A 12841-nucleotide genomic window follows, 5' to 3' on the forward strand; every position below is an offset into this window, starting at 1 on the left:
ACTCAGGATGCTAAGAAGAAGCAAGCTAGGCTGAGGGTCCAGAACCTGTTTGGTGATGCCTGGGGCCAAAGGGAAGCCTAAGCCAAGTCAGACTGGGGGATCCACCTTCCTGTAAAAGAATTTGTGATCTGGGTGCCAAAGTACAGCAGCTCTCAGGACCCAGAGTCAAGTAATCATGGCTGGGGTAGGGTCGGGGGGTATATGGGACTGTCCTCTTTTTGAGCACTGGGATGCTACAGAAGTCCTAGCTGGTTTGGGCAAACCCCTAGCAGCCCTGCCATTCTCTTCCAAGTGGCCATGGGTTTCTTAGGCTCTTCTTGTCACTGTGAACACTGGCTAAGTGGCTCCCATGCCCTGCTCAGGGGTGGTGAGCGAGAATGGTCTGTTATTTAGTAACACCTAATTTTACATGCCTGTTAGTTATATGATGCTGAAGATCTGGCCAAACCCAGGAACAGACACAGCAGTTCTCCAACAAGACAGTGTGTCTTTTAAACTGTGTTCACCTTGTTGGTGAGGCTACTCCAAGGCGCAATGGGTAGAGTGCTTCCCTTGAGTGACTGTTATGAGTACCCCACCAGCCGAGTCCTTATAAAGCGCCCCTGCAAGTCCTGCCTCCCCACTGCTATCCTGGTGCCACAGCAGCCCTCACTCTGAGAGGCTGTCAGAGGTGCAGGAGGGTTGGGCTGGCCCAGGACTCCCCTTCCTGCTCTCAGGCCCAAGCGCCTGCAGCGGAGCGCTCACTCTCTCCCAGGGAAGATGGCTGTTCTTAGGTGACAGAAATTCCGACCAGCTGCACAGAGAGCCATGCCCAAGCGGCCCCCAGAGGAGCTGCTGACCCAAGACAAACTGCAAGCCTGGCTAGGGGAGCTGACCACACCCACTGGGCCCAGCGGAGCAGGCGTTCATCCCCCAGGAGGGGGCCACGTGCGGACACTCGGCCGGGATGCTCCTGGCCACTGAGCTCCAAGTGACTGAATTTCTGGGGCCAGACATTTTGTTGCAGACAACACTAAAACAATCCAAACCCTGACATTCTATAAGCAACAGAAATATTACCCCCCATTTCTGATTCCCAGAAGCAATAAGCAGATTCTCAAAACAGGGACCTGCTTAAACTAAAAGTTGTGGAAATGAATTGGTCTTATGGCCAGGGAAGGACCCTGGCTAGGCCCCGCCACAGCAAAGGGAGGCCTCATCTTCAGTTAGGGCTCAAAGGGAGTAGAGGCACAAGCTCTCTCCACTTACACTTTCTGGGGTGCGAGTCCCAGCACTACAGGGTGATCAGAGGCCCTGACATTCTGGCAGCTGAAGGATGTCCACCGAGGTGACCTCACACAGTGACGTGCTCAGAAGCACATGTGGGCCCTGGTGCCAGGACAGAGGCACAGAAGGGATGGCATCAGGGCGAGGGTACTCATGGTTGTGCTCAAGGGGAAGGGGTGTGGATGGGGTGTGATCTCAGAGTAAGGCAAGTGAAGCTTCAGGACAAGGCAAAGGGTTTGATTATGTATCATGTAGGTACTGCATATGACTTCAAGCAAATGCTGTTTATAAAAGCTCAAATTAAGCCAATATTCCCTGTTCCTTTCACCAAAAATAAAAACACACTGTGTGAAGCAGCAGGAGGTTCTAGCGGGAGGAATGGAAAGGAGAAGGGGGCGGGGGACACTCCACTTGGTGTTATGGGTGAATACGCTTTAAAGACATCTAGGAGATTTTATTTTTTTGGTTTATTTTTTAAATTAAAAAAAAATTTTTTTTGTTTGTTTGTTTTAAAGTCATACATGTTTAAATCTTTAAAACTCATGCTGTTTTTTTCCTCAATTGTATAGATGCTTCTGGATTTGTATTCAGAAAAGCCTCAACGGAAAATCAGCTATTTCCATGGGTTCTGATTCAACTAGCCGGGGAGACCCTGGTAGATTCTATCTCTGTCTCGGAAGAACCGCCCCCCGCTCTTTAGCGGGAGGGGTGTTCTGGGGAAACCATAGGGCTTCAGGGCCTTGCTGAAGTGAGGGAGAGGTTGCAAACAGAATTCCCAGTTCTCCCTGGGCTCACCTTCCCTCTGAGTGGAAGCAGTTCCCCCTCTTGGAATCGCAGAATCCTGCCTATCAGGGAGCCACTGCCCCTAGCATGGAGAAGCCCTAGCTAACCAAGTGCACCTTCACGCTCACCCACATCCAAGCCTTGATTTCCCAACTCTGTTCTGCCAGGTGCCAGGCTCAGAAGTAGTCCTCAGGGTGAGGGGCTGAGCCACAAAACAGTATTGCTATTTAAAATGTTTGTGCTTGGGGGAGGCCCAGTCTGTGTTTGTGTTGGGGGGAGAGGATGGGGGAGGGGAGAGGACAGATTGCTTCAGGTACTCTGGACAGGTACATGGGCAATCATCTTGGCTTGGGCAGGCTGGACCAGGTGCAGAAGCTGACAGTGATCTGATCATGAACAAGGACAGAAGCTCCCCTAGACAGGAGGATAAGTAGAGGCTGTGTATGCACATGCCTGGAAAGGATCTGGATGTGCAGAGGACATATGCCAACAGGCCTGGCAGGCCCAGAATAGATGTCCAGTAGTAGGAGGTCCCAGGACCGCCCCCCCCAAGACCCACCCAGGATCAAATCCACTTGGGCCTCTCCCCCAAAGTGGTGCACAGCTGTCTGAAGCATATGGCAGAGCAGCAGTGTTTGTGGGCTGGGAAATCAGATGTCTGGGGCACTGTGAACATTCCCAAGTTGAGCCTGATTTTCTGGGAGCAGGGAGGCTTGTTAATGATTTCGGGATGTGAGTAAGGTGACTACTTCCTTGTCTTAATATTGGGAAAGATGGAAAACTAAGTTTTAAACCCCAGAATGGTGAATTTAAAATATCTGTGAAGACTACTGGCCACTGGAGAAAGTGACCAAAGAGCATCACCAGGCATACAGCAGAAAAGGGCCCCACCTGGCTGTGGGGCTGGGGGAAGGGGACTGAGCCAAGGGTCCTTCAGGATATCCTCCACCATGGGGACCTGATGATGCCCAGGTCACTGGGCTCTGCTGGAGCCAGCCTCTGATGTCTACGGTCCCCAGTCTTCCCTCAAGGAGTTATGCCTAGTGAATCCTTGTTGTCTACTTCTGATGTGAACTCGTTAGGGTGCAAGCTCCTTGAAGGCAGAGAGAGGGCCATCCAATGCCTATGACAGTGCTCAGGTCTCTGTAGGCCCACAAACAGAGCTGGGATTGAACATCAAACATCCAGATATAACTCTGCGATGAGATGAACAAACCACTTCCCTGAAAGCAGGGATATGGAGAGGTCAGAGCTCAGGAACTGCCCTTGTCCTGGCTGGGACCTGGGTTGGCTCAGAGCTGACCTGGCCATCCTGGAGCTGGCTGGGAGGCAGCCTGCCTGTGGTAAGGAAGGAGCTTACCTTGGGGCTTGGGGCTACTGGAAGGACATCTGGGCTATCTTGACATGACCTCCTTGGCTAAAGGAAGCAGTACAATCCTTTTTTTAAATATATGTGATCAGAAATTCAATTTTAGGGAATAAAAGTCAGTATTAAAGATTATCTGAGTGACTCACTGAGTATAGACTGTCATAGTCCAAGCTTTGTCTCTCTCATTCCCTCACAATGGACAAGGAAGAAGACTTCTTTCCCTGTATCCACCACATAAAATGGAACTCTTCTCCTGTCTCCAGGGTCCACTTCAAGTAAGGCGAATGGAGAGGCGAGGTCCTCCACAGAACTGTCTCCACCTCCTCACAGAGCACATGTCCCTGTGGCCTGCTTCAGGACCCACTCCCGCCCCGGCCCCTCAGGTGAAGGGGCTTCCTCCTCTATGCTATGCTGCCCAGCCCACACGTATGCCTGGTCTGAATCCCCCAGAGGCTCAGGTCTGGTGGTGGCATCTGGTGCGTTTCAGGCTAGAATGTGCCACCCAAGGATAAGGACTCAGGACACGGCTGGAGGAAAAGCATGGGATCGCCCGTGTCCTAAACTGTCTCAGAAGCGAACTGTCTGCCGTAGGGTGGAAGGGGGTGGTGGGCCTCTCCTCCGCGTTACTGCTTCAAGAGCCCTCTCTCTCTTCACTGTTCCCTAGCCCCGAGACTAGGGTGTCTGGATCTGAGGAAGAAAACCCCTGGTGCCTACCCCTGCCTCGAGCGGCCTACAGGGGTCTGGCTGCAATCCTGATAGTGTGTGGTGGGGGCGGGGAGGGCACATACGCATGTCCTCTTGACACCGCCTTCCCAGCCGCTTCTAGTAACACTGACTCTTCCAGGGAAGTCTACATCACTTACTACCACTGACAAAGACTTATAATATACCTTGGAAGTACTGCTTTTGAACATAAAGCTTTTTAAATCTCTGAAAAGATGCTGAGAATCTCCACTGAATCACAAAGCAAACACATCTCATCAACTTGGATTCGCAGCACTGTTTCCCTTTTGAAAACAACTCAATAATGTGTGTGAACACTGGGTAAAATCAAAGAATAATGAGAGTGATTACTCCTGAGACAGCTGTATGTGAAATACATCATCATCATCAACAATTAGATCCCAGGCTCCTAAGCCCTGGGCCAGCTTCTCCTGCGAGTAGCTTAGCAACCATGCCTTTCAGGGCTGTAGTGAGCACAGTATCACCTTTCTGACCTCAGCTTGCCTGCACTACTCTAGCATTGGTGTCATTGTCACAGGTGGAAAACAAGACTCGTAGAACACAGGGTACCATACAGTCATCACTGTGAAGTATCCTTTCTGAAACATTTCCAAAAATCCAAGTCAAAATTAATGCCTGTACTAATGACATTTTAAAATGTGCTTTGTATGAAAATCCCTGTGTGTCAGTCTAACAACTCAGGCCCCTTTTGCACTAAATGCCATGACTTTCCCCCGACAGTAAAAACTAACAGAGGGCCAGAAAGTATTGCTTCACAATAATGCTGCTAACTATGAACACCTACTGCCTTCCTCACGCTGCAGAGGCACGGGGATCCAAGGACACTATCTTCTAAGAGGGTGCCCCGGCCGACTTGAGATGTTGATTTATTCTGTGATAGCAATTTTGGGGAGACACAGTTTACTCTGCTAAATGGTGCCTACAGGACTGGGCCTGGGGTAGCTCATCCTGGATGTGTGTATCTAGGGTTGTAAAGCTGCACGGCAAAGAAGGTGGGTGTTTCTTCTGGCTCTGCACTCAGCCCCTTCTCTCACAGCTGACCACGTAACACTGGCTCCACTCAGCCCTCCTCTCAGGCTCTCCCTCCAAAAGTCGAGATACTGAACAGCCACGTTAGCGTCACTGTCGAGCCCACTGCTTCCATTTTCCTGTATTTCCTATATAGTATTAGATAACACACCTGTAAATTACTCTACAGTATCAGTGCCTCTCTGCAGCATTTTGGACTTCCCCTTCCAACCTAAGTCAGGTATAGTCAGTGTTCACTAAATTTGTACTTTCCGGTACTTTCCTGCCTGTGGTGCGGACCCTGAGGTCAGAGGCCAGACCCGTACCCATCATGGAGCAGGTGGCGCTGCCTGGTCGCAGCAGTGCTAGCCATGAATCTGCAGCCTTTGCTGGCTCCCTCCCAGGCCTCATATGCAGCACATGAGGCCCTGATCCCATGGCCAAGAAGAGCATCTCTATGTGTACACGGGCACCGTATGGCCAAGTACTGCCACTGTAGGGATCCTGCAAGGGGGTGCGAGGAGTTCTGACCTGAGGCTGGTTTTGGAGTAAACAGCAGGAGAGAGCAAGAACACAGGGAAGGGAGAGGCACCCAAGGGTGGGGCAGGGGAAGGAGTGAGGGAGAGGGTGGCCCCTGGGCTGAACTGTTCTACCTGTTTAACAGGCTTCCAAGTGCCAGCTAATAGTCAGCATTTGGGATCTAAAGCACACTGGAGCTAGTCCTTAAATCGCAGAGCTTTTTCACACTTTAGTTCAAATGAAAGCAACTTGGGTGACAGGTCACATTAACTTTCAATATAGTACCCAAAGGACAGGTTAAAGGGTGAAAGTAAACCCAGGTGGTTGCCTTCACTGCTGTGCTGAAATTTTATCAATAAAAAATATTTTACACAAAAACTTTCAAAGCCCCAGACCTTAAGATGACAACTAGTGCTGCTTATATTTTCCCTTTGAAAAATGCATACAAAATACAGACAATGGTTATAAAATGTACACTGTAATGGTTATTTGCTGGAACACAGAGTCCACCACAGGAATTGCATCATGAGAGCCTGAGTGCAATTAGTGACAGGAAGCGGGAGGGGGAGGAGAAGGCTTGCAATGAAGTGAGCAGGAGGACTGTGTCACTGAGATGCAAAAGAAAACTGACGGTGAGCTTTTAAAAATGATGCAGCTTCAGGACCAAGTTGTTCACCACATTCGAACTAAATGCAATTTACGTGGAAGTTCAAATCCATGCCTTTAATACTTTTTAATGTAGGATTAAAAAAAAAATCAGCCAAGTAATTCCCACTGTCTCTCCACCCCCTTTTTTGGTGTTAACAGAGAAATATTAACCCTCCTTCTGAGGTCTTAAAAGCCTTTGCATCATTTTTATTTTCAACAAAAGTGAATCATCTGTTACAAAACCATATAGTGTCCTGGCAAATCTGCACCACTGGGGCAGCTGAAAACATACTGCCCACGGTTAAAACAAACAAACACCTGGCTTGAGGACTCCTCAGGTGGCACGGTATGTCTAGCAACAATCCCGGCCCCTGGATCAAGGCTCCGCCTCCAGTGTCCACCAGAATGCCTGGGCTGCCAGCTAGATCTTTCTCTTTCCAGGCCCTGGTTTTGACTTTCTGGCCAGGATTATAGGATGACCAGGTCCTCCCATGTACGCAGCTCCTTCCACAGACCGAGCCCAGGGTGTCTCCAGCCCCACAGGAGCTACTGTCCCTCTTCTTCACCACCATATCTCCTCTCCCCACCTGCCAATCTCCCCTCAGCAACTGGCCCAGCCCTCCCCGACTTCTTTCCTAAATCGCCCGCCCCTACTCTCTCCGCCAGCCCACGAAGCCAGGAGTGGTTCCCAGGCAGCCTTTCTGCTGGTGGAGGCACCCGTCCGTCCCAGGGCCCGCGAGCAGACTGGGGCGAGCGTTGGCCTACCTTCTGGCCGAGGAAGAGGCTCTTGGTGGAGAGCACAGTGAAGCCGTCGGCGGGCGTGCCCTCAGTCGTGCTGTCAGCGCTGGCGGCCTTGCTGACTTCTCCCTGCTTCTTCTTACACAAATACAAGAGTCAGTATGAGGCCCGCACAGGTGGAGACCACGCGAATCTGGGCTTTTCTGACAGGCGAAAAGAAAGCCTTGCCCATAATACTCAAGAGAAAACAGGAAACTAAACCACTACCAGTTCTCAGCATTTGGGGGCTGCAGGCTTATTTTCAAGTCCAAGAATTCCATACAGAGTGCTAAATTGTATATTTTCATCACTTTAGAATCTTAAAAAAAAAAAAAAAGCTACTTAAAGGCAAAACTTCACAGTGATAATTTACAACAGAAACACTTGTATAACTGTAGACCAAGTAAATGTCTCTTAATTCAGGGTCTTCACTTTCTAGATGCCTGTACAGTATTTGCATCTGAGAGGAAAAAACAAACTGCTCTGGGTACTTAGTTCTCAAAGAGCCAAAAAAGCAGACCAAGGACCATCACCCTCCAAGCCTCCCCAGCTCAGGAGGTAAGATTCTCCCACTTTCTTTCACTAAGACCCACCTCGGAGAAGCCTCTATATGGGGGCTGTTGGTGAGCCGATCTGCCCCCTTGAAATGCCCCAACCCCCAGCAGTGGGCATGAATCTTGGCAGGCTCCTGGGCCTCTTTCTGGCATCATTCACATTGAAGGATGTACACCCTGGGGTTTCCAAGAGCCATGCAAGGGTACGTTGTGTAGAGAGGTTTAATTACTCTCCAGATCCTCAGCTTCCTAAAGTACTTACTTCTTCCTGAAATGGCTCAGCCCTAAGAGTGATCTACGCCAGCAAATCAAGGCTTCATGCTGGACCTTGCTGGACAACCATTTCTCAGTTCCCAAGAGTGGACGCTGCATGGCGCACCACCCTTCCAGAAGGGATACATGCCTTTCTCAGTCTTTCATTTCTGTTAAGGATGTATTAGAAATGGATTTTTTGGCTCATCTGGGGATTTATCTTACATTCAGATATATTGTCGAGTAAGGAAGGTGAGCACAATGGCAATTTTTGTTTAGATACTTCACTTTTTTTCTTTCCCCAATTATTATCAAAAAGGACATCACTCCTGAAGGATGGTCTAATGGGAGCAAATCAAGAAAGTAGGGGGTGAGAAATATAAGTGGCTATGCCTTCCTGAAGGAAGGATCTGGACACTAAATTCAGGGCAAGTCCCATGCCCTATCCATTTGCCCTTTTAATACTCAAATTCATTAACATATTAACATTTTTACTGACATTGAAAAGGTCTAGTTTTACTAAGTCCTTTAAAAATAAGGACTGGTTTGGCATTTAGGTTACATGGCTAATCTGGAACATTTTCTATAAATAAAATGAGCTAAATTTGATGCTTCGAGGTGTTTATATAAATGATAAGACAGAAAGCATTTTATTAAGAAGTATGGTATTAGCAAAGATCTATTAAAATTATCGCTATTTTGTTTCTCCTAACAATTTGAGTGTATCAGATTTGACAAGTAAAAGAGAAACAGGTATAATCAACAATTACATGGTAAGTCTTAGTAAAGCCTTTTTTGATATACTTTCCAGGAAACAAGAAAGGCAAAGGCTGGATGACAAATCCTTTCACAAGTCAGATGTTTCTAATTCTGTGCTTTCAACAAAACTGAAGAAATACCAAACTGAGTTAGCAGCTGATTCATCATTAAAGAAAGGATTGATGGAGTTTAGTTAATAGTAGTGTACCAGTGCAGGTTTCTTAGTTGTGATGAATGTACCAGGGTTATGGAAGATGTTAACAACAGTGAAACTAGGTGAGGGATATTCAGAAATTCTCTATACATGCTTTGTAACTTCTATAAATCTAAAACAATTCTAAAATAAAACATTTATTAAAATAAATTGATGACAGATTACTATGTGATTGTTGGCATGCAACTCAGAAAGAGTTCAGAGGATTGAGTGATGTTGCTATAACAAAATCCTTTCCATCCCCATTTAATTATTTTTGTGAGCAAGACTTTCCAGGCACTTGTACCTATAAGTATAAAAATATAGGATGATGATTCATTTTTACAATAAGCAACATTCATCTCAGGGTACTTGAGTTAATTGAAAAAACTCTCTCCTTGAATCCTATGACATGATACAGCTCCAAAAAACTTTTACTTTCTCAATAGTTAAAATGTGTCAAGTATTTATCAGCTTGGTCAATTGTGTATTATTAACAAAGATGATAACTATCCAATCCTGTGTAAACCATAACATTTAGTGCTTTTATGATCACAGGAAATTTTTTCAAAGTGAATTTAAATTTATGTTCATTATTTTTGTTGTGCAAATCACTAACACAGTATAAGCAAAGAAAAATGTATTAGGTTAGGATAAAATTTTCTGGGGAAAGGGAAGGGAAACAAGGGCTCAAAGGAGAAAAATGATGTAGATTTTCCAACTGTTAAAAAAGAGCCTGCTTGTGTATTTTATGGTATATCAAACCATCACAGTAATTAGATTTACTTGGATACATTTAAATGAGTGATGAAAGAACTTTCTTTTTAAATTTCAATATTTATTATATATCAAAATTATGCCCTTTATAGATATTTAAATTTATTAGTATGAGAAGTTTAGTTGTCAAATTTTAGATGTATGAGATATGCAGATTTTCAAAACTGCTTTAGGAAGTATGCAAGCAAAAAACTGCTAAAGCCAATGCTCTACCCAGTGACCTCCATTCATACAGGAGAGATTCAGTAAATGCTTGGGAATGGAGTGCAGTTGATAAGTAGACAAAGATTTACTGCTTCTGTCCAAGGATACATGAATTTTAAGAGGTCAGAAAGCCCTAAATGATAGAATTTCAGGCATCTGGGATTTGGAGCTGGTTTTACTGGGAGGAGGGGCCTGAAGGGCTCCCTGTGCCCCTCATATAAGCCAGCAGCTGCCTATGCAGCCAGGTTACAAAGCTTAGTCTGTGATAATTAAAACTGGTAATTTTCAGCAAGCATTCATTTGCATACAGTCATCTGCACTAAAGCTGTTGCCCCATACTGTAAATTGGTCCAGTCACTATGGAAAAAAAAAAATATATATAAAGATTCTTCAAGATATAAAAAATAGAACTACCATGTGCTATAGCAATTCTACTTCTGGGAATGTATTCAAAGGAAATGAAAACATTCTATGAGGAGTTATCTGCACTCCATGTTCACTGGAGCATTATTTACAATAGCCAAGACATGGGAACAACATAAGTGCCCATCAACAAATAAATGGATAAGGAAAATGTGATACACATACATGCACAAACACATACATACAATGGAATATTATTTAGCCATAAAAAAGAAAATCCTGCCGGGAACCTGAAAGAGTTCCAAATAAGATGAAGCAAAGAAATCCATGCCAAGACACATTACAGTTAAAGATAAGGAGAGAATCTTTAAAACAGCAAGAAAAAACATGTTATCCAAAAAACCCCATAAAATTACCAGCAGATTTTTCAGCAAAAACTTTGCAGGCCAGAAGGAAATGCCTTGATTTTTCTAAGTGCTAAAAGTTAAAAAAAAAAAACTTCCCACCAAGAATACTCTACCCAGCAAAGCTCTACTTGAGAAGTGAAGAATACAGATAACAGTTCTCCAGACAAGCAAAAGCTAAAGGACTTCATCACCACTAAAGTCCCCTTATAAGAAATAATAAAGACTTCTTGAAGCTCAATGGAAAGGGCACTAATTTACCAACAGGAAAATCTACGAAAGTATGTGTCACTGGTAAAGAGTTACAAATACATAGCAAAGGTGGTAGATTAATAACTTACAAAGCTAGCATAAAAGATAAAAGTACTAAAAAAAAAAAAAAAGATAAAAGTACTAAAAATAACTAACTACAGTAATCAGTTAAGGACATACACAAGAAGAGGCTTCCCAGATGGTGCTAGTGGTAAAGAACCTGCCTGCCAATGCAGGAGACACAAGAGACGTGGGTTCGATCCCTGGGTTGGGAAGATCCCCTGGAAGAGGGCATGGCAACCCACTCCAGTATTCTTGACTGAAGAATCCCATGGACAGAGGAGTCCACAGGGTCGCAAAGAGTCAGACACGACTGAAGTCACTTAGCACACATGCAAGCACACGTGAGCAAAGAAATGTAAAATGGAGGGAACAGTAAAAATGTAGAGTTTCTGAATGGGATCAAACTTGTTATCAATTTTAAATAGACTGTTATGTTGTTATACATGAGCCTCAAGGTAAAGAATAAGCCTATAGTAGATATGCAAAAAGAAAGAAATGTTAGCATACTACTAAAGAAAATCATCCAATCACAAAGGAAGAAAGCATGAAAATAAAGGAACAGAGGGACTACAAAACAGACAAAAACAATTAAAATGGGAATAAGTACATACTTATCAATAGTTACTTTAAATGTAAATGTACTCAATTCTACAATCAAAAGACAAGGAGTGGCTGAGTGGATGAATATATAACACCCACTGATGTGCTGCCTACAAGAGACCCATTTCAGATGTAGGAATAATACAGACTGAAAGTAAAGAGGTGGAAAAACATTTTCCATCCAAATAAAAACCAATAGAAAGCTGAGGTAGCTATACTTCTATCGGACAAAGCAGACTTTAAAACAACAACAGACAATGAGACATTGCATAATGATAAACAGGTCAACCCAACAAGAGGATATAATATTTGTAAATATTTATGCACCCAACATAGGAGCAAATAAGTTTATAAAACAAATATTAACAGACCTAAAGGAAGATACAGACAGCAACAGAATTATAATAGGGGACTTTATACCCCACTTTCATCAATGGACAGATCTTTCTTACAGAAAATCAAAAGAAACAATCCCATTCACCACTGCAATGAAAAGAATAAAAAACTTAGGAATAAATTTACTCAAAGGAACAAAAATATTGAGAACTATAAAACACTGATGAAAGAAATCAAAGGTGACACAAATAGATGGAGAAATATACCATGTTTGTGGGTTGGAAGAATCAATACAGTGAAAATGAGTATACTACCCAAAGCAACCTATAGATTCAACACAATCCCTATCAAGCTACCAATGGTATTTTTCACAGAACTAGAACAAATAATTTCAAAATTTGTATGGAAACACAAAAAACCTCAAAGAGCCAAGCAATCTTGAGAAAGAAGAATGGAACTGGAGGAATCAACCTGCCTGACTTCAGGCTCTACTACAAAGCTACAGTCATCAAGACAGTATGGTACTGGCACAAAGACAGACATATAGATCAATGGAGCAAAATATAAAGCCCAGAGATAAATCCACATACCTATGGACACCTTATCTTTGACAAAGGAGGCAAAAATAAACAATGAAGAAAAGACAATCTCTTTATCAAGTGGTGCTGGCAAAACTGGTCAACAATCTGTAAAAGAATGAAACTAGAACACTTTCTAACACCATACACAATAATAAACTCAAAATGGATTAAAGATCTAAATGTAAGATCTGAAACTATAAGACTCTTAGAGGAAAACATAGGCAGAACACTCTCTGACATAAATCACAGCAAGATCATCTATGATCCACCTCCCAGAGTAATGGAAATAAAAACAAAAATAAAGAAATGGGACCTAATTAAACTTAAAAGCTTTTGTACAACAAAGAAAACTATAAGCAAGGTGAAAAGGCAGCCTTCAGAATGGGAGA

At 44.2% G+C, this 12841-nt stretch overlaps 1 protein-coding gene across 8 annotated transcripts in view; it reads right to left on the reverse strand.

Annotated features, from left to right (window-relative positions):
• Positions 1–12841, reverse strand: part of LOC122700152 (core histone macro-H2A.1) — a 79520-nt gene that overhangs the window by 18679 nt on the left and 48000 nt on the right. For 5 of the 8 annotated variants that reach the window (XM_043912822.1, XM_043912824.1, XM_043912821.1 and 2 more), the window contains exon 5: positions 7103–7213. In XM_043912822.1, the coding sequence (XP_043768757.1) occupies positions 7103–7213 (111 nt within the window). The remainder of the gene's footprint in view (positions 1–7102; positions 7214–12841) is intronic. The other 3 variants (XM_043912823.1, XM_043912825.1, XM_043912828.1) reach the window with 1 other exon arrangement.

This window comes from Cervus elaphus, chromosome 9 (genome assembly GCF_910594005.1).
Source record: "Cervus elaphus chromosome 9, mCerEla1.1, whole genome shotgun sequence".
In the NCBI taxonomy this organism is placed as follows: domain Eukaryota; kingdom Metazoa; phylum Chordata; class Mammalia; order Artiodactyla; family Cervidae; genus Cervus; species Cervus elaphus.